The sequence below is a fragment of the Felis catus genome, chromosome B4, assembly GCF_018350175.1.
Source record: "Felis catus isolate Fca126 chromosome B4, F.catus_Fca126_mat1.0, whole genome shotgun sequence".
NCBI classification, from domain to species: Eukaryota; Metazoa; Chordata; class Mammalia; order Carnivora; family Felidae; genus Felis; species Felis catus.
Window position 1 is genome coordinate 44,469,205 of NC_058374.1, and position 26,981 is coordinate 44,496,185.

The following is a 26,981-nucleotide window of genomic DNA, read 5'->3' on the forward strand; positions in this document are numbered from 1 at the left end:
TGTAGGCATCAACTTTATTAATGTAGTCCAGATCAACATGACCCTTTTTCCTGCTCGGGTTACAGGAATGTTGAGAAGCTAAAGTTTATATATAAATGTCAGCAACTGTCTAGACAAAATATCTGTTTTAAAGTTAATGACTCTCTTCAAATAAATCTATAGACAATCTGAATCCCAGGTCTGCAGGCTCCTTGTACATAGATCAGCTGGTTGCCAAGACACAAGATATGAAAGTATCTTGTAATCTACAGGAAAGAAAAATTCGCCAATTATTACTACATTACTTCTGTTTACCATCCTTAGTAAAACTTGCTACACAGTAAATTCTCATCAAATACCTGCTAAATTCAATATAATTTTATTTAACTTTTCATTTTTCACAAGGACTGGCTGAGCTCCATTAGATTCGCATCTCTCTTTACAATAAAGATACCGCTTAAATAAAGTGAAACAAAATAAATCCACTGAGGCTAGTGGAAATAACTTAAATGAACCTAGAAGTCTATTGTAAAAGGTGACCTCTGAAGGATAAGGTCCTTTAAGGATGGGAAGAGCATGTTTTCATGTTTTGTTTTGTTTTGTTTTGACTTTTTTAATGTTTATTTATTTTTTGGGTGGGGGGAGGGACAGAGAGAGAGGGAGACAAGAAGCAAGCTCCAGGCTCTAAGCTGTCATCACAGAGACGACGTGGGGCTTGAACTCACAAACCGTGAGACCATATCTGAGCCGAAGTTGGACTGAGCCACGCAGGCGCCCCTATTTTGTTTTTTTAATTTACCCTTGACCTGGAGTTTAAACGGTGGGCTTTTCAATAACAGGGATTTTTCTCGAATTTTCTGCTGAACCTGGAAAAGGAAAATAGCACAGAAAACACAGTATAAGTTGAGTCCTGTGTTTGGTTTTCACAGCTGACAGCTGGCGGTTGAATATAATAACCTGGAATAAACGAGAAACAATAACAATTTGACTGTCTCAAGATTCTTCAGAGTATTGTCATGGAACTCTGTTTACGGAAAGGATAGGAAGCATTTAATAACTCTGTTAAGAAAACGTACAATGAAGCCAAAGGCAAACATCCTTCAGCTGATGTCATTCCATCAATATGTGATGCATAATTTACAAGCCAGAATCTTGTCTACAGTGCAGCTGGCATAGGACCCTACAAATTTCCTCAGTGGCAATACTGCTTTGCACATAGATATTACGGGTGGAATTTTTTTTTTTTCTTGCAGATTGCTTTTGGCCCAGAATATCAAGGTCTTTTTCCAGGCACTGGTAAGGGATTGGGCCTTGGCACAGAGATAACGAGTTTTATATGTTGGTCTCACCAATACTCAATTGGATATCTTTCATCCATCTCATTGAAATCCAAGTTAGCTTTAAGAAAAAGGAGGAAAGGAAACATAAAACCCTGTCCTATAAATGTAAAGAAGCTTTGTTACAAGCTATGGTTAAAGTACATTAAGCGTATAAAAAGGAAAACATGAGAATAGTAATGTTGACAGAATAATATTAGCAGATCCTAAAAACGTATTCATACAACGCACCTTGTAAAAAAGTTATGTACACTGTAAATAAAATCACGATGGCTTTTGCATTCTGCGAAAATGACAAGAATCCCTTTACAAAGTAGTTGATTGAGGAGGGCACCTGTGGGGATGAACACTGGGTGTCATGGGGAAACCAGTGTGACAATAAATTTCGTATTCAAAATAAATAAATAAATAAATAACAAATATTAAGGCCAAACCCAAGGCAATCTACTAGAGTCTTCTCCTTATTTCATAAGCGCTTATGTCTCCAATGTAAAAGCTCCCCTTACACTTCTCACTCTTCCTGCTATTACAGGGCTCATGATCTGTTTCCTGTTGATAAGTTTTAAAAGCGGTTCAATATCCTCAGGAAAAGAAATAACTCATTGTGTACCCTAGGGAACTCAGATCTACCAGGAAAGGCTATGTTCCTCGTTTGACTTTTCCTGAAATTTCTTCAGAATTAACTAACCACACAAAAGCCTGGAAGAGAAAAAGTTTTCACGAGCCAAAAATTAATTCACGCGGTGCTGCTTTTTCTGATTATCCATGGAAACATGTCTTAGCAAATCACATGTCTAAGTTCACGTCATGATTATTTCCTATTCTTTTTCTTTTTCTTTTCTTTTTTTTTTTTTTTTTGAGAAAAAGAGAGAAAGAGGATTCCAAACAGGCTCCACTCTCAGCGGGAAGCCTGATGCGGGGCTCAATTTCATGAACCATGAGATAGTGACCTGAGCTGAAATCGAGAGTCTGATGCTTAACCAACTAAGCCACCCAAGAGCCCCTATTTCCTATTCTTAAATATTTTTTAAAATGGGGAGAAAATGTTGTGCCCTACTATGTTTCTGTTCTTTTGAAATATCTGCTCATATTGTGATCAGTGTCGCAAGTTTTGTGATACAGATGATGGGACCGAGGGCAAATAGGAGAGAAATAGGGTTAAGAATAGCAAGAATGTCAAATAAATGCTATTTTTTCCCTTTTTTCCTATTTTAATCACATTCATTAAATATCTGCACTCATCATAAAAAACATTTGGTAATATCCACATCTTCCTAATGTAAGTGCCTCTCGATAATTTACTAAAGAATACAGATATCCAAAAAGGGTTGCTTATGCTTTTTTGTAGTCCCTTATGTAAAAAAAAAATAGGGGTGCCTGGATGGCTCAGTTAGTTGAGCATCCGACTCTTGGTTTCTGCTTAGATCATGATCTCATGGTTCATGGGATCCAGCCCTGCTGAGAGCACAAAGCCTGCTTGGGATCCTCTCTCTTCCTCTCTCTCTCTGCATCACTCCCGCTCGCAGTGTCCCTGTCAAAATAGATAAATAAACTTTAAAAGAAAACACTAAATCCTTTTTTTACGTGTTGTTAATGTCGTTTACATTTCATATTGCCATTAAGATTGTAAAACTAATTTCATATTTACCCCAGTTCAGCTAACAACAGCACCACGAGAAAATTACAAACATTTCCACTTCATACTTAATGAAATAAACTTCATGAGGTAAAGTGATTTGCCCAATAATGAATCAGTATAGGGGATCTAAAACATCTCATTTTATGGCCCCAAGTGCATTTATTTTTGCACAACACAATAAATCAAGACAAAATTTGTTCAACGCTGAAGACATTTCCTGACGAATCGACAGAAAATTGAAAAGAAAATTAACTCATAAGTAAGAAATCCACAAGTAGTGATTGCTAAGTAATGCAGTCTTGTGAAAATGAATACAGAAATATTCTCTTTATCATGATTGCTAACTTAATATCATTTTACCATGAGATAGATAGATGCTTACTGAAAATAAAACTAAAACACCCCAGTTTCCACTGCTGACAAATAAAGATTTATAATAGATGATCCTTTCTAGCATTAAACCCTTAAAATTGATTTTTCCATACACCAACAGTCAGTGGTTGTGATGGTGTTATTTACCATGACCCCTGTTATGATTGTGCATATTGGCTTCCTGAGAAAGGAATGCTTACAAAACAAACCAGTGATGTGTGCAAATGTCACAGTCTCTCTTCCCCTTTCCAGGACCTGATTGGATAACTCAACCTATTAAAATTTCCCTGACTTATCTTTAGTCATGTGTTGATGACCAGCTTGCCTCAAAAGATTTCATCTCGGGAAAGTGCTAAAATCACCTTCTTGAAATCAGTGTGCCTCTCAAGGACTTATCTTCTTCCAGTGATCAAATAATCAGTACTCTTGTACAGTCCCTACAAACTCTCTGTAAGGCACAAACAACCAAAACACAGGTTGCTATCATAGTTTGAAGAACATCTCCACGCTGAAAATTTCCCAAATCACAAATCTATTCTCAAATCACATACATTTCACATTATTTACATTTATTATTATTAAATCTTCAGTACCTGAAAGGCATAAGCATGGATCAAATGGAAGAAAATCGGAACTGACTAAAGACTCACATGATTAGATTCACATAAAGAGACTGACATTTGTTCTGGTCTTCAATCTCTCTGAAGGGAGGATCGGGGCAGTAACTGGGATACAAAACTGAGCTGAGAATATTTCTTTCTTGGAAGAAATTCCTCAGGAAAGGAGATAATTGTTGGAGTCTTAAGTGAACAGGGGGAGGTATGTTCATAAGAAGTTAAGATTCTAATAAAGAGAGTTATCCCAGTGGGAAGCAAGCCCTAGACATGGCAGATGGGGGCTTTATTGAGAGAGTAGGAAGGGAAAAGTACGGACTGAAGCAAACAGAAACAGAAAGAATTAGTTCTGTATTTAAGAACGTTGTATAGAAAATGACTGCTAATTTCTCATGGTCTACTTGACCTTTGGAGTAAAGAATGTTACACACCTTTATTTCCTCTACTTCTGTAAGTTTCTCACTTCTCCAAATATTAAGGAAGACATGGAAAAAGGCAGATGATATTAGATGATGAGAAGGAAGAACGCTGGAAAGCATCTCTAGGTCAAGAAGGTAGATTACAACTTTACGAAAGTCTGCGACCGGTGGGTGGTATGCAGATAGGACTTCTTTGTGACTCATAAACATTTGCATGAACCCAAGCTCAGAAATGCTGGCGATCTTGAGCAGGAAACAGGCAAGTGCTTCTTGTACCTGTCAGAGAAACTGCCTTTCCTCCTTTTTTCCCATTTCCCAACGTCTCGAATATCCTTTGCAATGACCTTGCTTGGCTCAAATCATTTTGCTGCTTTGTTGTACAAACACGGCTCCAATAGGAGAAAAAAAGGAACTGAAACCAAATTATTACAGGTGCCCATAAAGAAATTGACTTTTGTTCTGATCTTCAATTTCCCTGAAGGGAGCTTGACATCACCTTTATGGCGGAAGAGTCAATCACCGCCACGTAATGGCTCAGAGAGGCTAATGGAGGCTCTCAGGCTTCACTGCTGCAGCCCTTCTTTCACACGCACACCGCCTCAACTCTTTGCAGTCCTTTGAGAAAGCCTTCCCATTGAGGATGGTCACACAGTCCCTGCTTCTTAGGCTGGTGAAATCTATTCTAATCTCAAACCTTGAAGAAAGAAAAAAAAAAAAAAGGTTAATTGAATCATAGTTTACTTCTAAAGTGAAATGTTAAATACCCAGAGAGTACATAGGGAGTATCCCTCGCTTGACAAAATTGTAGAATAGACACGCAGAATGAATTTACTGCGAAGACGGGGTCACCAAGCTCTTACTTTCAGCCCCTCAATTTCCATACTCATTCTTGGAAGCATCCGTTTATCTAAAGCAACAAAAGCTGTTTCTAATTAAAACTAGGATGCATGCTACAATCCATCAAATTTATCCTATGATTTTACCACCATCTGAGAAATCATCTGCGACTCAGTTTAATTAACTGTAAAATTAAAAAAAAAAAAATGATTACACTGATTACGTCCTACCTCCTGGGAGAAGATATCCTGTACGATATAGAGAGAGGAAAGGTATCTGTCCGAACGTGGCTTTAGACTGTAATATATTTGGGGATAGGTATTACATTTACCTGTTTCAGAAGATACCACGACAATCCTATCTAAGTGCTCACATAAGTAAAAGTAATTTTTGATAATATTACTCTTACAACGTCAGCAAATCTAGTCTCAGAAACTGTACTTTTAAAGATGTGCTCCCCTGGGTGTTGTATAGAAACCCATTTGACAATAAATTTCATATTAAAAACATAAATTAATTTAATTAAATGAAAAATAAAATTAAATAAATAAATAAATATGCGCTCCCTATTACACTACCCAGAAAGCCAAGAAATCTGAGGTCTTATATTGTCTCCGGGTATCGATAACTCCAAGGGACTTCAGGCCCTGAGATAAACACTCTGAAAGCATCCAGACGGGGAACTGCCCCCACTGTTTCACTAACAGTTTGTAGGTCTCCTTCACTGGTTTATAAGCCATTGAAAAGCAAGCACTATGTTTTATTTTTGAACGTCTTGGTCCATCCTCTTACAAACTCCGCACCCAGTGCAAAGCAGATGTTCGACTAATGCTGATTGAACCCAATTGTTGGACCCTGTGACGCAAGCAAACCCTCTCTATTAAATGCTTTTCCCACAAAATGGTCTGAAGGCTTACAGTTCAGAGGAATACGGGGTTCCATCGGTCCATAGCCACGCCTGTCTGCTGCCATTGCGGGATAGCCCTGTCCAATAAGAGTAGAAAAACTCAGAGTAGCTCTGAGGCATGGCAAACTCCTGTGAAAGGCACACAAGAAAATCTTTAGCTTTAGAGATGTTACACCCTATACACAGAGATGTGTAGGGCCAGCCAACACTTTTAATACAAGAACAACACATGAGTCCTGCCCCACATAGGTGATAGTGCCCTTGAGAGAAAAAGTGTCTGCGGGGAGGTCAATTTGGCCAAGTTAAAGAATTGATCTTGTCTTAATAATTATGGAATAGGGGCGCCTGGGTGGTTCAGTCGGTTAAGCGGCCGACTTCGGCTCAGGTCATGATCTCACGGTCTGTGAGTTTGAGCCCCGCGTCAGGCTATGTGCTGACAGCTCGGAGCCTGGAGCCTGTTTCGGATTCTGTGTCTCCCTCTCTCTGACCTTCCCCCATTCATGCTCTGTCTCTCTCTGTCTCAAAAATAAACGTTAAAAAAAAATTAAAAAAAAATAATTATGGAATATATACTGATATTCTGAAACCATGAATCGCATCAACCAAGATTTATAAATGACCCATTATTTGCAAGTCACAAATACTAAGGCTTATATAAAAAAATGAGAGGCAGATTTACAAAGAGATGGGGAGTAATTCTGGGAAATGGAAGAATATGGAAGGACAAGTGTAAACATGGGAAAAATAACCTTTATACAGGGACTGACCCAGAAGGAGAAAAGACTAATGAATATAATTTAATGCAAAAAGATGTAAGAGAAAATTTGGAAAGATGATTTATGTCTCAGACAAGGAAGGGCAGAGAAATTTTTCATATGTGTATGTCTATTTATATTTTTGTATAGTATTTATATATACATATATACTCATATATATTTCTTCCCTAATATCTATATTGAAATTTTTTTATTTTTTTAACATTTATTTATTATTGAGAAACAGAGAGAGACAGAGCATGAGCATGGGAAGGGGCAGAGAGGGAGACACAGAATCTGAAGCAGGCTCCAGGCTCTGAGCCGTCAGCACAGAGCCCGATGTGGGGCTCAAACTCACAAATCGCAAGATCATGACCTGAGCCGAAGTCAGACGCTCAACCAACTGAGCCACCCAGGCACCCCTATACTGAAATGTTTTTAAGTTATTCACTTCCTTCTATCTAGTCTCACTCTTGATAGCATAGAAATTATATAAATTTGTGATAATTATCCATTTTTATGTCCTTCTTTTCCACTATATTATGAGTTCCTTAAGGACACACACATTTTTTTATGTCTTCAACCCTTCAGTTAGTTAATGGCACATGTTTGTTCAAGAAAAGATTATTGGCAGTGTATGCGAAACTATCACTAAGTAATAGTCATCGAGTAGGCCTATCGAAAGAAGTGTAGTTGAAATACTTCCGACTGAAGGGTAGATCCCTCAAATTAAAAGTTCTGAATATAAATCACATGGAAATGATTTAAATATATACAAGGATATGAAGCATGAGAGAAAAATCACTGTATAACTTTCACGATATTGCCTACCATTATATATAATACAGTTCAATTATATACCTGAGTCCTCAGTATGTACAAGAGGTGGGGGAAACAAACAGAATAAGAAAAATTAGATGGGCTTATGGTAGGACACATTGTCTTAGTCAAATAAAGTTACCTCCCTTTCTGCTTAAATTGAGCTGTCAAGAAAGGATACAAATATTATTTTAGTGGATAAGAGACAGTGCAGAGTTCTATTCATCACAGATTTCAGAAAGTAGGTAGGAATTCGGGTGTAACCAGAGGGATGTTAAGAGTTTGCATAGTGAGGTGGCCTTTTATTTCAATTAAATAATCCTTTGTGGATAAACTACTTACTCTGGGCCGAGACCTCCGCTAAACCAATGATAAATACATAACGGTCATTGCATTGACTCCTTAGATTCTTCCTATACGGCGCTTTGAAAGACCTCCTTTTACAAACAATTCACACGCCGACTAAGCCTCAGGATCTTACCAGCACTTCCTGCGTGTTTATCTTCAGCATGGTGGCGTTCTCTGCAATGCAGAAATATTCACAGCCTTGCCAACTCTTGCTGTCTCTACAGAATCGGTAGCATTTGTCCCCATGCCATTTCCATTTTTCTGGACAAGGGCTGCATCTGTGTTCTTGGAAAGAAACCGATTTTGATACGTTATTTTTCTAGCCAGGTCTACCTTCTTTCCTTTCCTGAAGTTATATAGTACGTGATGACTCCAGAGAGAATTGATGCCCTTTCTCTTATTTAGTTACCCAGGTGATGATAACTACAAAGGTTTACCGAACACCCTCTATGTGCCACGAGTTGTTACTGGTACTGAATATACGGTGGAATTTGAGAATATCCAGTGAGAATTGAAACAGGGGCGTCTGAGTGGCTCAGTTGCTTAAGCATCCAACTTCGTCTCAGGTCATGATCTCCCGGGGCCGTGAGTTCGAGCCCCGCGTTGGGCTCCGTGCTGACAGCTCAGAGCCTGGAGCCCGCCTCCGATTCTGTCTCCCTCTCTCTCTGCCCCTCCCCTGCTTGTGCTCTCTCTGTCTCTCTCTCCGTCTCCCTCTCTCGCTCTCAAAAATAAATAAACGTTAAAAAAAAAAAAACTAAAAAAAAAAAAAAATGAAAACAGACACTACCTGCTTTCATGGAGTTTGGAACCTAGCAATGAATGATTGGAATTGCTTCTTGCCATATGTAACAGAGAATATTCAGTTTCATAAAGAGCTTTTCATTATGCATGGTATTTAAGAAACAACTGAAGCTTCCATACTTTTCTTCCTCAAAATTCTCTTGAATAATTGTAAAAAAAAAATTTTTTTTTTATATAGAGAGAGCATGTGCATATGCACGTGTTCAAGCAGGAAAGGGGCAGAGGGAGGGAGACAATTCCAGTCGGGTTCCATGCCCTGCACAGAGCCCCACGAGGGGCTCAGCTCATGACCATGAGATCATGACCATGAGATCATGACCTGAGCTGAAATCAAGAGTCCAATGCTTAACCGACTGAGCCAACCAGGCACCCAAAGGCTTTTTTTTTTTAAATGCAATATATACCAATAAGATATGGACTCTTTTCTCATTCTAAAAAAAGTCAATAAAATTTAAGAAAAAAAAAAGCATAAGTACTAAGCAAAGTATGAATTCAAAGGGTAAATCTCCACATGTCAGAAATTAAGATGGGCCCCACAGTCGGAAAAGGTAAGTGCACAGGTCAAGGGTGAGAAGGACTATGTGGGTAGAGGTTATAAGTGTAGGAACTACTCCCTGAAAGCCATGGTTTTAACACTGGTGAGGGTACATGGCCTTGGGCTTTTGAGAACAGATATTTGTAACCACAATCCTTATGGAGGTATGGGAACTCAATCATTCCATAAAAATATATCTATTTTAAAAACAACCCAGTGTCAAAATGTTAACATGTTACAATGTAAATGGTCAATATGCTAATGGGTATGATGTTATTGTTTGCATTTTTTTTGTGTGTGTATATGTGAAATATTTCTTAAGGTAAAACAAAGTTTTAAATAAGTAAATAATTTGGGAGATTTTTCATAAGTTAGTGGATATTTCTGGCCCAGACTTTATAGCAAACTACTTACTCAGCTCTCCACTTGGATATCCATATGATACTTCAAATTCAACAGGCCCAAAACAGTGTTCTTTTGGTTTCTAACCTTCCCCCTCGTAACTACAGAATTCTGCCCCATCTCACTTGATCACGTCTCCCCTAATTGCACTGTCCAAAATCTCTGGAGGTATCCTTGACTCCTTTATTTCTCTCACCTCCCATTTTATCCCATCCTTCATTCATCTCCACTAATAACATCCTAGTTTGAGGAACCATCATCGCTCTCTTGGATGATTGCAAAAGCCATTTCTGATGTCATTTCTCTGTTTTCACTCTTCCTTCCTCCAGTCTATTTTCAACATATTTGCAGAGTTAGCCTTTAAAACTCATGTCAGATATATATTTCCTTGGCCGGAGATGCTGCAGTGGATCCTTATGTTGCCCAAAATAGAGGCCAAACCCCTTACCATGTCACCTAACGCCATAAATAATCACTACCACATCTCCTATTAGTTCTCCGCTCCCTCACTCTGCCCTGGGCACACAGGCTCCTTATCATTCCCTGAACAGGCAGTTGTATTCACTTGAGGGCTCCTGCGCTTCCTGTTCCGGTTCTTTCCAGAACCTCCTTGGCTGGTGCTTTCCCCATATTATCTACATGGCTAACTCCCCCAACGCTTCAAATCTTTGCTCCGATACCCTCACCTTAATTAGGAATTCAGGGTCTCCCTACTTTAATTAGCAACCCACCATCCCTAAATCCCTGATGCCTCATGCCTTATCTACTTTATTTTCCATAGGATTGATTACCTTCTTATAGATTATGTTTAGTTTGACCAACCCTTTCCTGTGTGCCTGAAACCTGAGCTTTCCCAAAATGTGGGACTTTCAGTACTAAAGCTGGAAAAGTTTCCAGCACACTGGGACAAGTTGATCATCTTATTTTATGTTTTTAAGTCTATTTGTTACCACCACCCCAATAGAGCAAGAGGTCTACGAGGGCAGAAATCTGTGTATACGTTGCATGGCATGCATCAGTCAGTGCTCAATAAATCTTAGCTGAATGGGAGAGTGGATGGATGGATGGATGGATAATGGGAAAGGAATGGAGAGCATCAGAATAAAACTGAGAACGAACATCAAACCAAAGCTATATGGACATTTTCATGGCAATAAGGGATACCGTTAACAGATGGCGGGTAGATTTTATATTTAAGGGAGGCATGGTTTACTTGCATATCCAGCTTTCTGTTTGTTTTTATACAGCTAGCGGTAAATCCCAGAAACCACCGGTTTCAGAGAAACTTGGATTACCTTTCGAAGGCACAGTGCCCACCATAGAAGACAACATACAGCGGGTTGTCGGAAGCACAAGAAGGAAAAATCAAGACTCTATGAGGTGGTTAGACGCACTGATCATCTTGACTTTGAGTATGATTGCATAATGTATGTGTACCTCGAACCGTAACGTTATCTACTTTAAATACATACAACTACATTTGTCAACTATTCCTCAGGAAAGTTAACAAAGAAAAACAAAAGAAAGAAAATCGTGACCAGTGAGGCCATGAGTCATGCGGAAAAGAGTCGCCTAGAGAAATGGAGGCGTGCACGTGGGTGCCATTTACTGGCTAACCACGCAGTCTGGCTGTCTGGTTAGCGTGGGAAGTGATACCCGTATGGAGGAGGAAGACTTCAACCCAATGTAAAGTCCCTGAAAGAAAAATAAAAAGTAGACTCGAAATGTGGGTTGCTTCCTGTGCTCACACAATGAGAACAGAAGAGAAGACTAACTGGAATAGAGTTAGGCATGATGAAACCCAAAAAAGACAGGAGAAAAAGGCCTGGGAATGAGATGAGGCTTCCGGTCTTGTGGTCATCAAAGCATGGCTCATCTATCACTGGCATTGTCATCATCACCACAATGCAGATTTCTGGTACCCAGACAAGGCAGAGTGGATTTAAATGACTGTGATTTGACTCAGCCTATCAGCATTTTTAAAAAAATTTTTATTGTTGGGGCGCCTGGGTGGCGCAGTCGGTTGGGCGTCCGACTTCGGCCAGGTCATGATCTTGCGGTCCGTGAGTTCGAGCCCCGCGTCAGGCTCTGGGCTGATGGCTCAGAGCCTGGAGCCTGTTTCCGATTCTGTGTCTCCCTCTCTCTCTGCCCCTCCCCCGTTCATGCTCTGTCTCTCTCTGTCCCAAAAATAAATAAACGTTGAAAAAAAAAAATTAAAAAAAAATTTTTATTGTTTATTTATTATTGAGAGACAGAGAGACAGAGCATGAGCATGGGAGGGGCAGAGAGAAGGGGAGACACAGAATCTGAAGCGGGCTCCAGGCTCCGAGCCGTCAGCACAGAGCCCCACGTGGGGCTCGAACTCACAAACCATGAGATCATGACCTGAGCCGAAGTCGGACACTTAACCGACTGAGCCACCCAGGTGCCCCCATACCGTTTATCAGCATTTTTAACCTGATGCCAGTGTGGTTCTTAAAATGGGAGAACTATAGTTACGAGCTCATTAACTTCTCAGTGAGAAAAGATTTATAAACTCATTACGAAATGTATACTACTCTCAGCTCTTTATGTGCCAAGGTAAATTAAGAAATAACTCTGTATTTTATTTACGTGCACTATTATCTTGGCTATTCAACGTTAATTGTTTTTATTGTTTAAAATGTCTGAATTTGAGGGGCGCCTGGGTGGCTCGGTCGGTTAAGCGTCCGACTTCGGCTCAGGTCACGATCTCACGGTCCGTGAGTTCGAGCCCCGCGTCGGGCTCTGTGCTGACAGCTCAGAGCCTGGAGCCCGTTTCAGATTCTGTGTCTCCCTCTCTCTCTCTGCCCCTCCCCTGTTCATGCTCTGTCTCTCTCTGTCTCAAAAATAAATAAACGTTAAAAAAATGTTTTTTTAAATGTCTGAATTTGAAGAATCTTTTTAATATTATAACACAGAGGTACCTGAACTAAATGATCCAGTAACTGGGGATGGGAGGCACCCAAATTCTTTATTATGTTTGCCAGACAACAAACTGAATATTATGTGACTCCCAGGTACATGGTTGGGAAAGTCAGCTCTACCATGACAGATATCCTGAGGGCGGAGGGAGCTTAGTGAACAGGACTCACCTCCAGTTTTGTTATAGAGCTCACGACACAGTTTTTCAGCCACGCGCTGCAGAATTTCTGCAAGCTTCCTGTTCTTTGTCTGGAGAGACTGCAGCTGTCGGGAGAGATTCGCCAATCTTTCTTCCTTGTCAGAAATGCTGTCTTGCTGAGTGTTGGAAAGCTGGTAGAACTGGAAAACTAACCCGAGTTACCAAGTCAGACTGGACAGCTGGTTTCTTCATTTCTACTTCCCCTTTTTACATATGGGGAAGAAAAAACATTGTACCGTTTAAGATCTCATGCTTTGAGCTTTCATATCGCGTGCATTCAAGTTTGAACTGCAGTACACAATAAATTGCATTGTCTCAAGCAGTTTAATTTCTCAAACTCCGTCTTTTGATCTGACAATGTAGAATCATAATAACGGTTTCTAACTTCAGGACTAAAATCTTCACCCATATTCACTACTCAATAAATATTTTGTGCCTACACTTATAGCACTGCTTAACCTGAAACCACAAATCCACTCATCTAATGATTAGTATGTTGACTATGGACAATCAGCATATATTGTTATCTCATTCAGTCATTAAAGTAGTCCTATTATCATTTCCATAGTTTTATGGATTCCCACTGGGCTCAGTGAGAACAAGCAACATCCTTAATATCTCTTGTCTAGAAAATTTCAACCAACCCTTAGGCTTAAACTCCAGATTTCAGATTTCTAAATCTAAGTAGAAAAGTCCTTCATGAATCATGAAAGTTGCTTCATATCCTTAAAAGTCATGGCGGTCATGAAACAAATTATATCAAAATGAATTAAAACTTTGGAGGCCATGGTAGAAAGAGAAATATATATTTTTTTAATTTTAAAAACTTACGATGTCTTGAATCACCTTCTTCAACTGCTCAGGAAACATTTACTATAGGGTCTCAATCTCATGAAGCAAATTCACCCACTTCGCTTTTTTAGTTTTTGAACTTGTCCTTCCTGGTTTGAAATTTCAAGACTTTTCCACACGCATGTTTCCTTGTTTGGTTTTCACAAGATTTTGCAAAATGATTCTATAACTTCCTGGGCTTTCTGAAAAATACTGTGGTCATTAAGGACCTAGTCTGTCCTCCTTATATTGAGGGGGTAGACATCAATGAAATCTCTTCCCTCTGTATTAGCCTGCTGAGTCATGCCTACTAAGAGCAAAAACCACTGCCTCTACTCTTTTGTAGGATAAAAGAGGGTTAAATCATGCATGCATTAAAAATTGCTGATTTTAAATATCGGCATGGAAACGGACAAAACCCTGCTCGATCTCAAACGGAATGTAAAAGTCTAGCTGGCAAGCGATTGCTGCATCTTAATGTTTCTTTCACTACTCATCATTTACATGGGTGCTTGAGAATAAGGTACACTGAAGTACTCATGGGGTTAGGGTTAGGGTTAGAATTAAAGTAAAAAAAAAATCATAAAAGTATTTCTCATCCCAGACAACCCTTAGAACCAAGACCCTCCCCCCACGTCAGAGCGCAGACTTACACACAAGCCCCAGGGCCAACAGCCCAAGCAGCAGCACCAAACACAGAGTCAGCAGGGTCAGGGCCACTGGACGCCAAACTGAAGAGGGAGGCCGGTGCCCTGCAGGGAACAAAGGAAAAGGCAGGATTTCGCTTTTTGTTCCTCGGGATCTCTGCCACCAGCGGGCAAGTGAGAAGAGCTGGTTCTGGGAAGGAACCCCTTCTGCAGGAAAACAGTAACCAGGGACTAGATAACACGCCCTCCATCCTCAGGAATGCTGTTAAAAGGCTCACTGCCAAGCCTCACTTACACAGCGGGAATCCTTCACCGGCCCCACTGAGTTCCGCCGCCCTTCCCCCCCCCCCCCCCCCCCCCCCCCGCCCGTTCTACTTTGCGCTGCATCGAGCAACGCATTGCCAGTATCTTTTATCAGTTGGTTTGTGTAACCTTCTTTTTGCCAAAATCAGAGTTATGAAAGACATGGAACTGCCTCAGCGAGGAACTGTTGTTCACACCAGCAGAGGAGAGGTGAAATTAGCGTGCTGTTACTTTCGCGACGCATCGCCCCTCCCCCCCCTCCCCCCACGTTCCGGCATCGTGTTTCTTCTGAAAAGCAAACTGCGTATGACTAATGAGAAGTGATCATTTTACTGTTTGCTTTCGGGGATTTCTTTGTTGAAAGCCCCTTTCCTGTAAGGATTGTGTTCGTTCACTTCATTTGTATCCCTGTCAAAATGGACCGTCAAGAAACGTGATCATCAGGGGCTCAAGGATGAGTCTAAGCTATCTCAATTTAGAACAGTTAAATAATAAATGCTGCACCCCCACAGTCGTGCTTTGTGGTAATTGCAGAGGAGCTACTGAGTCGACAGGGAACCCGTCACCTGCTGAGGCTAGCTCTGGATCGGAATGACCCCTGTGGTATCCTACAAGGAAGTCGCTGCCCCCCCACCCCCCCACCCCCCCCCACCCCCCGAACGTGTGGCATCTAGCATCGTGATTAAAATGAACAAAGAAAGAGCAAAACCCTCAATAAAACGCTGAGGCTTCCTTGAAACTGTGTTTCCCTTCATTGGGAATGTTAGGTCAGGTCCTAAAACAAAAAGGTTGAAGACATCTGAATTCATCTCCTCTTTGACACAGTCCTCCATGTCATGTATTCTAGGTCGTGTATTCTAGGTGTAATTTGTGTTACACCTTATTTCCAAGTAGGGAATGATAAGTAGTAATGATGGTGTAGAACTAGCGAATGTGTGGGGCGCTGGGTGGCTCATCCAGTCAAGCATCTGACTCTTGATTTCTGCTCAGGTCCTAATGTGAGCCCTGCTTCAGGCTTTGCACTAGCAGGACAGAGCCTGCTTAGGATCCTCTCTCTCTCTGTCTGTCTCTCAAAATAAGATAGATAATTGTTTTGACATTGGTATTGGTATATTTTAAACTGTGAATCTTATTTTCTACTAACAATCACCTCCATGAAAACTTCCACTGAATTGCATTACAGTTAGAATAAAATTCAAATGACTTTTCATGAAGACTCAGATTGCTCTTTAAAAACAAACAAAAAATTATGGGTTCCTGGGTGGCTCAGTTGGTTAAAGCATCCGACTTCGGCTCAGGTCATGATCTCCGGGTTCGTGGATTCGAGCCCCACGTCGGGCTCTGGGCTGACAGCTCAGAGCCTGGAGCCCGTTTCAGATTCTGTGTCTCCCTCTCTCTCTGACCCTCCCCATTTCATGCCCTGTCTCTCTCTGTCTCAAAAATAAATAAACGTTAAGAAAAAAATAATAAAAAATTTAAAAAACTAAAAAATTAAAAATTAAAAAAATTAAATTGGATTATGTTATTTCCCCACCTAAAAGCTTCCAATAGCTTTTTTGCACTTAAAATAAAATTCTACAAGAGTCTTGTTCTTCCGGACCCTACCTAGTTCTTTCATTCTTTTCTGAACTACTCTCCCCTCATTCAAAGATTCTACACACAGTGGCCTCTGTTTAACCTTGAAACAAACTTGTCCTTTGTGTTAACCTGTGTTAGCTCCGCCTCTGCTCCTGCATAATTAATTGGCAGGCTACTCCCTGCTCCTCAACTTTCCATTTAGATGATGCACCCTTGGAAGAGGTCCAGGAGTTCATTTCTTTTTTAAGTTTAGGTATTTATTTTGAGAGAGACGGAGTGTAAGCAGGGGAGTGGCAGAGAGAGAGAGAGAGAGATAATCCCAAGCAAGGTCAGCACAGAGCCTGAGGGGGGGTTTAAACTCACCAACAGGGAGATCATGACCTAAGCCAAAATCAAGAGTCAGACGCTTAGTCGATTGAGCCACCCAGGCACCCTAAACATTGTTGATTTTTAAAAATCTATTGCGTTTTCAGCCATATTTCTGACAGCAGAAGGTGGACTCAGCTAAATTCATCTTCTAGCCATACTGGTTTCTATTCACTGACTTGTGTGAGATTCTGAATCAGGAACAGATATTGGAGAGATGTGCTTTCTTCCCCATTTCCTTTGATTAACTGGCCTATGTGATTTGGTCTAAATTTTCCTGGAAATTGTTGGACTGTCAGGGCATTGACTTAAGAGTATCTCAAATCAACAGAACATAAAAGAACGCTATCAGAAGCCAGAATATAGCTGATGCTCAACATCCTCTCCAAACCCTAAGTCTTTTTAAAGTTCCTTATGGCCAAAAAAACCTTAAATAAGTGGAGATTTCTGGATTCCAGAGGTACTAGCCCATATGTGCACCCACCACCATGATGGCTTTATTTTTCTCTATATATCTTAATACTATCAAATATATTATATATCTTACTCGTTTCTGTCGGTTTATATCTGTCTTACCCCAATAGAAAGTAAGCTCCGTTTTGAAGAAGATTATTGTCTATTTAGTCACTAGAAAAACATCAGTTCTAGCACCTAGAACATCAGGTGAAATCAGCTCAATTAATGTGGAAGGAAGGAAGGAAGGAAGGTGCAGATTATATATAAATATCTGTCATATACCTATCTACTCCTGCTGAAACCTATTTATATTAATACACTCTGAAAGGCATAAACTATTTCTTAAATGCTGTTCCTTTTTTATGACTAATATTTCCCTGGTCCAAATTATAAATAATAAGAAGGTAAACAGAAAGAAAAACTATAGAAATCAACCAAACTATCCCTTAAGAAACCTGCTCTTCCTTGTATAATATCGGGGCCCAAGAGAGGTGTTGATCTTCTACTGAAAGAATAAAAAAGAAGAATCTTAAACCTTTACTGTAAAGCGAGGGCATGGACTTAACAAATTAGAATATTATCTAATAATAATTATATCCATGTAAAGAATAAATACATCACCTTTCCTAAGATTGTCTCTAGGACAGAAGACAAAAGCAGGAGTCTATATCTTTTGCTAAGGAACAAGGTTATAAAAATTCCCTTCTAAAGAATCATCTTTCCCTGGTCATTTGGAAATTTTTCTACTCTGACTCTCCTCTCTCTCCCTCCTTTTCTCCCTTCCTCCCTCCTTCCCTCTCTCTCCCTGCCTCCCTCTCTCAGTATTCACAATCTCTTCCTGTTTATCTCAAGACTCAGAAAAACACAACCCTAGGGAGTTTCTACAGGAGGTATGCTCTTTTCCCAGGAAACCGGGCTTCCGTAATGGAAAGCCCTTGGAGTTGAAAGTTCCACTTCTTTTTTTTTCTTCCTTCCTTTTTTTTTTTTTTTTTGATGTTATATTTCCCTCTATTTTTCTAAGTTTAATATTCCTGAGTTTTATTCCAAGTGTCTTGATCATAAAATGAGGTCTGTCTCTAGGGGCCACCTCCACCCTGAAATAAGAAAAAAAAAAAAAACAACTGCCTGGGAGGTGCTTCAGTTTGGCTTGGCTTTATCGTGGTTCTATTTTTTGGAAGAGAACCCCTGTGCTGTCCCCTGAGGCATGTTTAGAAAAAGGTGTGGACAGGGCAAGGAATGGTATAAACATCCTTAAGAATAATGAGATATATATATAAAAAAAAAACAAACACCTCTTTCCTGTATCTTTTTACTATAACTATATTATGAAAGGCTACAGTGCTGAGGTCAAGTTTGGAAGGCAAATTCCTTTGTAATTATAAGAAACGTTGTAGATGAAGAGAGTTGGCATCCTTGACCGGTTAGTTACTCTTTTTTCATCAGGCATCAGAAGGGGGGAGTTTCCCTTGAAAGAAAGGCTCCATTCCCAGGGCCTATAAGAAATGACACCTGGGGGCGCCTGGGTGGTGCAGTCGGTTAGGCGTCCGACTTCAGCCAGGTCACGATCTCGCAGTCCGTGAGTTCGAGCCCCGCGTCAGGCTCTGGGCTGATGGCTCGGAGCCTGGAGCCTGTTTCCGATTCTGTGTCTCCCTCTCTCTCTGCCCCTCCCCCGTTCATGCTCTGTCTCTCTCTGTCCCAAAAATAAATAAAAAACGTTGAAAAAAAATTTAAAAGAAATGACACCTGTATTACCAGATGTAGTTTTTTAGTATGCCTCTGAAAGAAAAAGCATAATAAAAGCTGGAAAAGACACAGAGAATCTAAATAATTTGCACAAAGCCACATGGCAAACTAGGGCCAGAGACAGGATTACATGATCATGCTTAACAGCACACTTTGTAGACTTCTCCTTTACCGGGACTCACAGACATAACGGAGGCGAATTAGACCGGTGGCAAGGTGCATCATCTTTCAGAAATTACTTTTAAAGTTTTTTAATCATGAGATATTGCCGCTTAGATATCTGACTTTCAAATTTCCAATGTTGTCTTTTTAGCAACTTCTTTTTGTTTCCTTACTCCTCCCATTGGGCACAGAATAAATCTCCTCTGGGAGAATATTTGAGGGGCCGTGAGTTGAGAATATTTTTCAGTGTTCATGAAAACGCAGTTTTTCATTATCTTATGATTTTATTTCAAATCCTATTTAATATTTTCATTCTCTCTAAAAGTAAATGGATGTTATTCTTCCTATCATTTCAAAAGAATATGCATCTAAAAATGTATAACCTGTTTGCAGAATATCATTGAGTTTTTAACTCACTGCAATTAGAAAGTCGATTACACATATGTTTTTGAGTAAAATTTAGGTGAGTCAATTTTATATCTTAATTAAGAAGTTTCACTTATGAAACACAATTCAAAAATAACATCGCTACTCATAAAGATTGCTAACACTCCTTGAGTTACTAAGATAAATGCCTTATGCATTATCTCATATCTTACAACCCCCTGTGAGTAGATACTCCTCATGATCCCCGTGTTACAGGCAGGTCACTGAGTCCTAGAGGGGCGAGTCCCCTTACCCAAGGACACACAGCTTTTGATGATGACAACTACTGAGTGTATTATGTGGTCATATTTCATTTGACTCGTCCAAAAACTACCCAAGAGGGCACTATTTTTAACCTTCCTTTGGATTTTTAAAAACTGCAGTATCTAGGAGTTGCTAAATTTGCTTAAGTTTGCACAGCTAGTAAGTGAAGGAGCCAATGAAATTTGGCTGAAATTTTAAAATCATCTTCCTAGCCTCCCAACAGATCCCACATCAATATTTGTCCTTATATGGCAGTTCCGTATGGAATTATGGAAAGACTCTAGTGTTTTACCACCTACTACTTTTCACTTCTTTATTGTGAAACACCTCAGAAATAGCCACCTTAAATCATACCTTCCCCACTCGGCCACCAAATGCAAGTTTAAGTTCTTCCTAAAGGAAAAACAAGTCTTCTTGGTATAAAAGACCCTGCGTAGCAGGATCCCATCCAACGTTTTAGCTTCATCTGCCAAAGGTCCCTCCTCATATGCCCCTTTTCTTTGAAGACTATGTCTCAGCCCATTAATCTACCTTCTCATTGCGTTTGACTCTGCGGGTGATTCCCCCAATGATCTTATCCTGATCTAAATTCCCATCCAAAAGTAATACTTCACCTTTTCCCTCTGAGTTCTTGCCTTTCTTAATTTTACTCACTAATACACTGCCCCAGGCTAGCTCTTACCTATCTGCTTTTGTCCCTGCCTGCGTCTTCCTCACTACTAGTGCCCATCTTGCTCTGCCAAGAGCAAACGTCACCTCGTTCAAGGATATTCACATGAGTAAACACAGTCAGGAACTTGTTCATCCCTATCTGCTCTGGTGGCCTTCTACACATCCTCAATAGCGTTACCTGCCATTTTCTTGTAATTGATGCCCATTACTCCTTCCACTTCTCCAAGCACCTAAAAATCGGCTCTCCTCATCAATGTACGGAAAACAAACGGTTGCCAGACGGGAGGCAGGTGACGGGGTGGACAAAATGAGTGAAAGAGAGTGGGAGGTACAGGCGTCTAGTTATGGAATGACTAAGTCAAGGAACGGAAGGGACAGCATGGGAAACACAGTCAGTGCGATTGCAATAGCATCGTGTGCGATGGATGGCAGCTACACTTGTGGGGAGCAGAGCGTGAACTTGTCAAATCACTAAGTTGCACAGCTGAAACCGATGAAACATTTTGGGTCGACGATACTTCGCTTAAATAATAATAATAATAGCCTTCCATGCCTACCATCTTGCTTGATGTTAAATAGGTATGCCTTAAAGATTTGTTGGATCAGTGAGATGTGATTTATGCCATGGCACGTAAGTGACACTTTAGTTGAGGAAGGGAAGCTAAAAAGCTAGAAAAATTTGAGAATATTGTAATGAACGTAAGCAGCGGTAAAGTAGAACATAAATGTATCATTAAAGTGTTTTTATGTTTTTTTCTTAAACCCTAATACGTCTTCAGTTTCTTTTGATAGGTTTATAGTCTTCTGTTGGAACGTTGGCCTATCAGAGGAAGCATGATGAAAACACACAGGAGGGTAAATGCTGGGATTCTTCTTCTAGGGATGGAATACGTTCATGCAAATAAAATGCCTCACTGGACTCTTAAAAATAATAATAATAATAATAAATAATTTTCAAATGCACTTGCGCAAACTCATAGTACCTCAGATCTGACACTTGATCTTTTCTCTTTACAGCTAACTCCTCAAAAAGAGAGAAATATTTAAAAAGGAAAATGACAAATTGTTTATTTTCCTATTTAACTAGGTTCCTTCCAAAGTCCTGGTATTAAAAATTACCAATAATCTATTTTTCTTCTTATTGCTAAAACAATAAATTGTTTTTAGCCTTCCTTTTGCTTGCATTTTCTGCAATATTTATTATTTAAATTTTTTTTTCGTGTTTATTTATTTCTGAGACAGAGAGACAGAAAGAGCATGAGTGGGGGAGGGGCTGAGAGAGGGAGACACAGAATCCAAAGCAGGCTCCAGGCTCCAAGCCATCAGCACAGAGCCCCACGCGGGGCTCGAACTCACAAACCATGAGATCATGACCTGAGCCAAAGTTGGTCACTCAACCGACTGAGCCACCCAGGCGCCCCTATTATTTATTATTTTTAAAATTCACCATTGACTTTTCCATTTCTCTTGAAGTTATTGTTTGTTGGCTTCCTTAATGTCTCTCTCTCTGCTGGTCCACCTCTGCCACTGTTTACCATTCATTATCAGTAGCTTTTATTGGAACGTCTCATCCATCCTGCCCCTGATTCTCTCCTCGGAACTCTATTCCTTCGGGTTTTTTTGTCTTTTCATTTTCCATTCTCCTTCTCAGTGACCTTGCTCATCCTCAGAAAGTTTAATTCTAACCAAGATGTCAACAATTCTCACATACATATGTAGCTCAAAATCCTTACTTGCACCCCACTTGCAACACATCCAAGTGTCTGGGCAACTCCAACTGCCCGGAGTTTCTACCCCAATTGTTGGCAACACCATCTACAGAACATCGGTGGAACCTAATCAGCCTGTGCTCTTTCTTTCCTTGTCTTTCCACTTGTAACCAGTCACCAACTCTTTAAACTCTATCTCCTCAGCGTCTGATTCCCCCTTCTCATTCTCACACTACTTCAGTTTAGGTTCTTCTAATCTCACACTTAGCTAATGCTAACTACCTAGGTATTAGCTCGTGCAGTTTCGTACTCCTGCAATGCACCTACCTCTTTGCAGCCTAGATGGTTTTCTAAAAACACAAAACTGATTACGTTACTCCCTGTTTAAATCCTTCTGTGAGCTTATTGTACTGAATTGGAATGAAAATACCTCAATATGACATAACAGGCCCTTTTAACCTTTCCATACTAGCTCTTGTCAGCTTCCCCTCTCTCCAACTCTAGCCGTCAGCCAGAACGCAGTGCTTACAGATCTCTGAAAACACAAAGTTACTTATGCCCTCCGTGGCTTTTCTGTCATGTGTCTGTCTGCCTATCATGCCCCTAACCCCTTAAACCCTCCCAGCTTTGTTTTCATATGATGTGGAACTTTCTTCCTTCCTTCCTTCCTTCCTTCCTTCCTTCCTTCCTTCCTTCCTTCCTTTTTCTTTCTTTCTTTCTTCTTTCTTTCTTTCTTTCTTTCTTTCTTTCTTTCTTTCTTTCTTTCCTCAAGTTAGTTAACATACAGCTCAGTCTTGGCTGCAGAAACTGAACCCAGTGATTCATCTCTCATATATGACACCCAGTGCTCATCCCAACAAGTGCCCTCCTTAATGCCCATCACCCATTTAGCCCATCCTCCCACCTGTCTCCCCTCCAGCAATCCTCAGTTTGTTCTCTGTGTTTAAAGAGTGTCTTATGGTGTGCCTCCCTCTCTCTTTTTATCTTATTTGTCCTCCCCTTCCCCTATGTTCGTCTGTTGGCTTTCTCACATTCCACATACGAGTGAAATACCTCTGTCTTTCTCTGAGTGATTTATTTTGCCTAATGTAATACCCTTCAGTTCCATCCATGTCGTTGCAAATGGCAAGACTTCATTCTTTTTTGTTGCCAAGTAGTATTCCATTCTGTATATAAACCACAGCTTTATCCATTCAACAGTTGATGGACATTTGGGATCTTTTCATAATTTGGCTTTTGGTCGATAGCCAATATCAACAAATTGGTTGATAGTGGTTGATAGAGCTGCTATAAATATTGAGGTGCATGTTCTCCTTCAAGTCAGCATTATTGCATCCTTCACAATTGCATCAAAGACCATAAAATACCTAGGGATAAACCTAACCAAAGAGGTAAAAGATCTGGATACTGAAAACTATAGAAAGTGTATGATAGAAATTGAAGAAGACACAAAACTTTAAGTTTCCTCATAAACAGGGATCATATTATATTTGCTATTACTTTGCAATATCGTATTTGGCATACCTTGCAATATGCCTGGCATAACGTAACCTTGAACATAAGTTTTTAGAAAGAAGGTATGAGGACATTGTCTTTCACTTTTCCTTTTTATCTTCTGAATTGTTTAGCATTTTTTAAGATGAACATAACTTTTATACTGAAAAAAATGAAAATCGAGGAAATAAACGAGTGGACATAATTTATTTTTATTGATTTTAGAGAAAAAAATTAATTTTCCAATCATAAGAATTTAAATCTTCTGCATCGCCAAAATATTCCCGGAGTGAGTTTTGCTCTGGTATTTTTCCCCTTCTCCTCCTCCTCCTCCTTCTTCTCCTTTTTTTAATGTTTGTTTATTTTTGAGAGAAAGAGAAACAGAGCATGAGCTGGGAGGGGCAGAGAGAGAGGGAGTCACAGAATCCAAAGCAGGCTCCAGGCTCTGAGCTGTCAGCACAGAGCCCAACGCAGGTTCGAATTCACAAGCCACGAGATCATGACCTGAGCCGAAGTCGGATGTTTAACCAACCGAGCCACCCACATGCCCTTCCTTTGCTCTGTTATTTTTAATAGTAAAATTATATCAGATCATTTTCCTAAGAAATAATTAAACTTCAACCGTGACATCCCTTTAAATATTTGCATCAGCACAAGGTAAAAACGAAGTATCATACATCAAGGGCAAGATAACTATTTTCAGAGATTTGTCTTCAAGACACTTCTTTGTAACCTCTACTCCTACTGTTTCAGTTTCCCCTTCTAAGGGAAAGGTTGCCAGATGTTTCACTAAGTGTTTTATCCTGCCCCACCTACCTCTCCACCCCCTAGCTCGGCAGAACTTATTTGTCCACCCTGTTCCTGATTATGCTGATCACTGATCTTTGTGAGTTCCTGGCTCTAGTTAAAGATGAAAACTGAAGTTATACACAAGCCACTTAAAACCACAGCCGTGAAAGCTGATTCTTCACAGGATTTGTTGGAGGAAAACATATCGGATCGTGCGGCTCATAATCGGTGGCTACAGAAACTGACATCCCAAAGTTGTCACTTTGCTTCACATCAAGGAGGCTAGAAGTCCCCAGTATCTTCTTACAACTTAGTACATAGTGTCGTAGAAAGAAAAGAATAAGATACAGTCACATTAGTGAGTCTCAGGTGGTGATCATTCAATGAACAGAAACTGAATGGAAAGGTTTAATAAAGGAAAGGAAGAAAACCTCAAAGTTATCTGATAAAGGAGAAGTGGAAGGGAACGGTGAAAACATATGTGTCCAGATTTATAGAAGTGAAGAAAACCTGAGTGTGGCCAAAAGAGAAGGACATACTACGATCCCGTCACTGATTAAGATTCTCTCTGATGCAAGGGCGCCTGGATGGCTCAGTCGGTTAAGCTTCCGACTTCGGCTCAGGTCATGATCTCGCCGTCCGTGAGTTCGAGCCCCACGTCGGGCTCTGTGCTGACAGCTCAGAGCCTGAAGCCTGTTTCAGATTCTGTGCCTCCCTCTCTCTCTGACCCTCCCCGTTCATGCTCTGTCTCTCTCTGTCTCAAAAAAAAAAAAAAAAAAAAAAAAAAAAGAATCTCTCTGATGCAGACTAACACAAAAATGTTAAACAGAACACTTAGGAATTCTCAAGGAATGGCATACTGAAAAGAAACACACAGGTATGTCTGTGGTATGCCAAGGACTTTACATAACTTCTCAACCTTAAACCCCAGCCACTCTATAAAATAGAAGTTTCATATACACAAGTGCTTAAAATACTTTGAGGCACACAACGCTCACTGTATACGTGTTTACTGTCGCTAACATTTTATAAATGAAGGAATTGAGGCCCCAGAATACTTAAGTGACTTGTCCAATACCCCAGTCTGTAAGCAGCACAGCTGATATTGGAACCTGGCTCTGGGGCGCCCAGGTGGCTCCGTCGGTTAAGCATCCCACTTCGGCCCCGGTCATGATCCTGCCGCTTTGTGGGTTCGAGCCCCACATCGGGCTCTGTGTTGACAGCTCGGAGCCTGGAGTCTGCTTCAGATTCTGTATCTCTCTCCCTCTCTCTCTCTCTCTGCCCCTCCCCTGCTTGCACTCTGTCCCTCTGTCTCCTATAAGTAAATATTAAAACAAAAAACAAAAAAAAAGAACCTCTTTCTGTGTTACGCTGTGAGGTCTTTCCACTAGAACTCGTCACATTTCGCCTTACATTGACTGAGTTGCCCAGGATATAAGATCCTTCTCTCTGTATATGAATTCTATGGACTGAAAAAAAATATTTTTATTGCTATGTCAGAAAGTGAGTTATTGGAAATAGAAGCATAAGGTAGAAACTTAACTAAGGTAGAAATGTAACTAAGATTAAATATTTTTATAATTCACTTCAACCATCTCAGTAATATTCTGGTAGTAAGTAGAACAAAAGGGAAGGGAATGGGATGTTATTGTATCTGAGGCCACTATTTAGATCATCGAATCACCGAATTAAGCTAAGGGGACCTTAGAAAGCATTTACTTTAATCCCACGTCATCTCACAGATGATAAAAACCAACACCTGATGTTGACATGACTCTCCCGAGGCCTCACAACTTCAAGATGCAGAATTATGACAAAATACCCAGGTTGCTGTGTCTGCTGGGAAAACTCCTTCTAAAGCCTCGAGTCCCAAACCAGCGAATTCCCAGATCGGATCGCAGATGGTAAATAGAACAGCATTGGATTTGGCCTTCATGGGAAGCCGGGAAAGAGAAGAAATGCTGCTTTAATTCCACATACAATCTCACCTTTGTATACTTATCCCTACTTGGTAAACACAATACACCCTTAACTGCAAACCACTGTGCTCACGATAGAATCTTAGAAAAATAAACATCTTTGTTCGTACTGAGCTTAGTTTTTCAGACGTTCATATACAAGGCACGCAAGTTGTGGAAAGTGCACAGTGACAGGTAATTATCAATCATGGAAACGCTTTCTCTTTCCCTCATGTGGCACATTCCCCAGAGACAGAGCTCATCCCATGCATCGCCCAAGGGTCTTGCCAATTTGCACTCCGGGAGGCAGAGTACCTTTGCGTCCAGCCTCTGGCTGCTGGCTTGGAGACGAGGCTCGAGAATGCACACTCACGACGGTGTCCCCATCGTCATCCAGCATGTCCCTTGTGCTGCTGTACTTGGCCTGCATCTGGATTCCTGCAGGGATGAGGCTGGGCCGCAGTTTGATTGCACCCAAGCCGCGTGGCTTCTGCGAGCACCACAGGAACTACTGCACTGAAAGTCATTCCTGATGTTCTTCTATCCCAGCGAGTAGCAGGGGAAGCCTCTGGCTCCAGTTCCTGCCTGGAGAGGCCCAGCCCCTCTCCTGGGAACTTGTACGCGGAATGCCAAATTGCTCAGGCAGAGGGGAAATAGCATGTGTTTTTCATTTGGGC

The 26,981-nt window shown here is 40.5% G+C and overlaps 1 protein-coding gene across 12 annotated transcripts; it reads right to left on the reverse strand.

Annotated features, from left to right (window-relative positions):
- CLEC1A (C-type lectin domain family 1 member A) lies at positions 1 to 26,942 on the reverse strand. Of its 12 annotated transcripts, XR_006600534.1 has the most exons (9): positions 26,620 to 26,940; positions 14,391 to 14,489; positions 12,878 to 13,054; positions 8,160 to 8,311; positions 6,115 to 6,233; positions 4,373 to 5,054; positions 1,548 to 1,650; positions 779 to 845; positions 1 to 245 (listed from the first exon to the last, which is right to left on the reverse strand). XR_006600534.1 is itself a non-coding variant. In XM_019834497.3 (7 exons), exons 1-6 carry the CDS (start codon positions 26,732 to 26,734, stop codon positions 4,904 to 4,906), a joined length of 813 nt encoding a protein of 270 aa, XP_019690056.1. In that variant the 5' UTR covers positions 26,735 to 26,942; the 3' UTR covers positions 1 to 845; positions 4,857 to 4,903. The 12 variants fall into 12 exon arrangements, 5 of the variants coding, with proteins under 5 accessions (XP_019690056.1, XP_023112537.1, XP_023112536.1 ...); XR_006600536.1 differs by lacking the exon at positions 1,548 to 1,650 and having other exon boundaries at positions 4,857 to 5,054; positions 26,620 to 26,942; XR_006600535.1 differs by having other exon boundaries at positions 1 to 845; positions 4,857 to 5,054; positions 26,620 to 26,942.
- Positions 26,943 to 26,981: the final 39 nt, after the last annotated feature.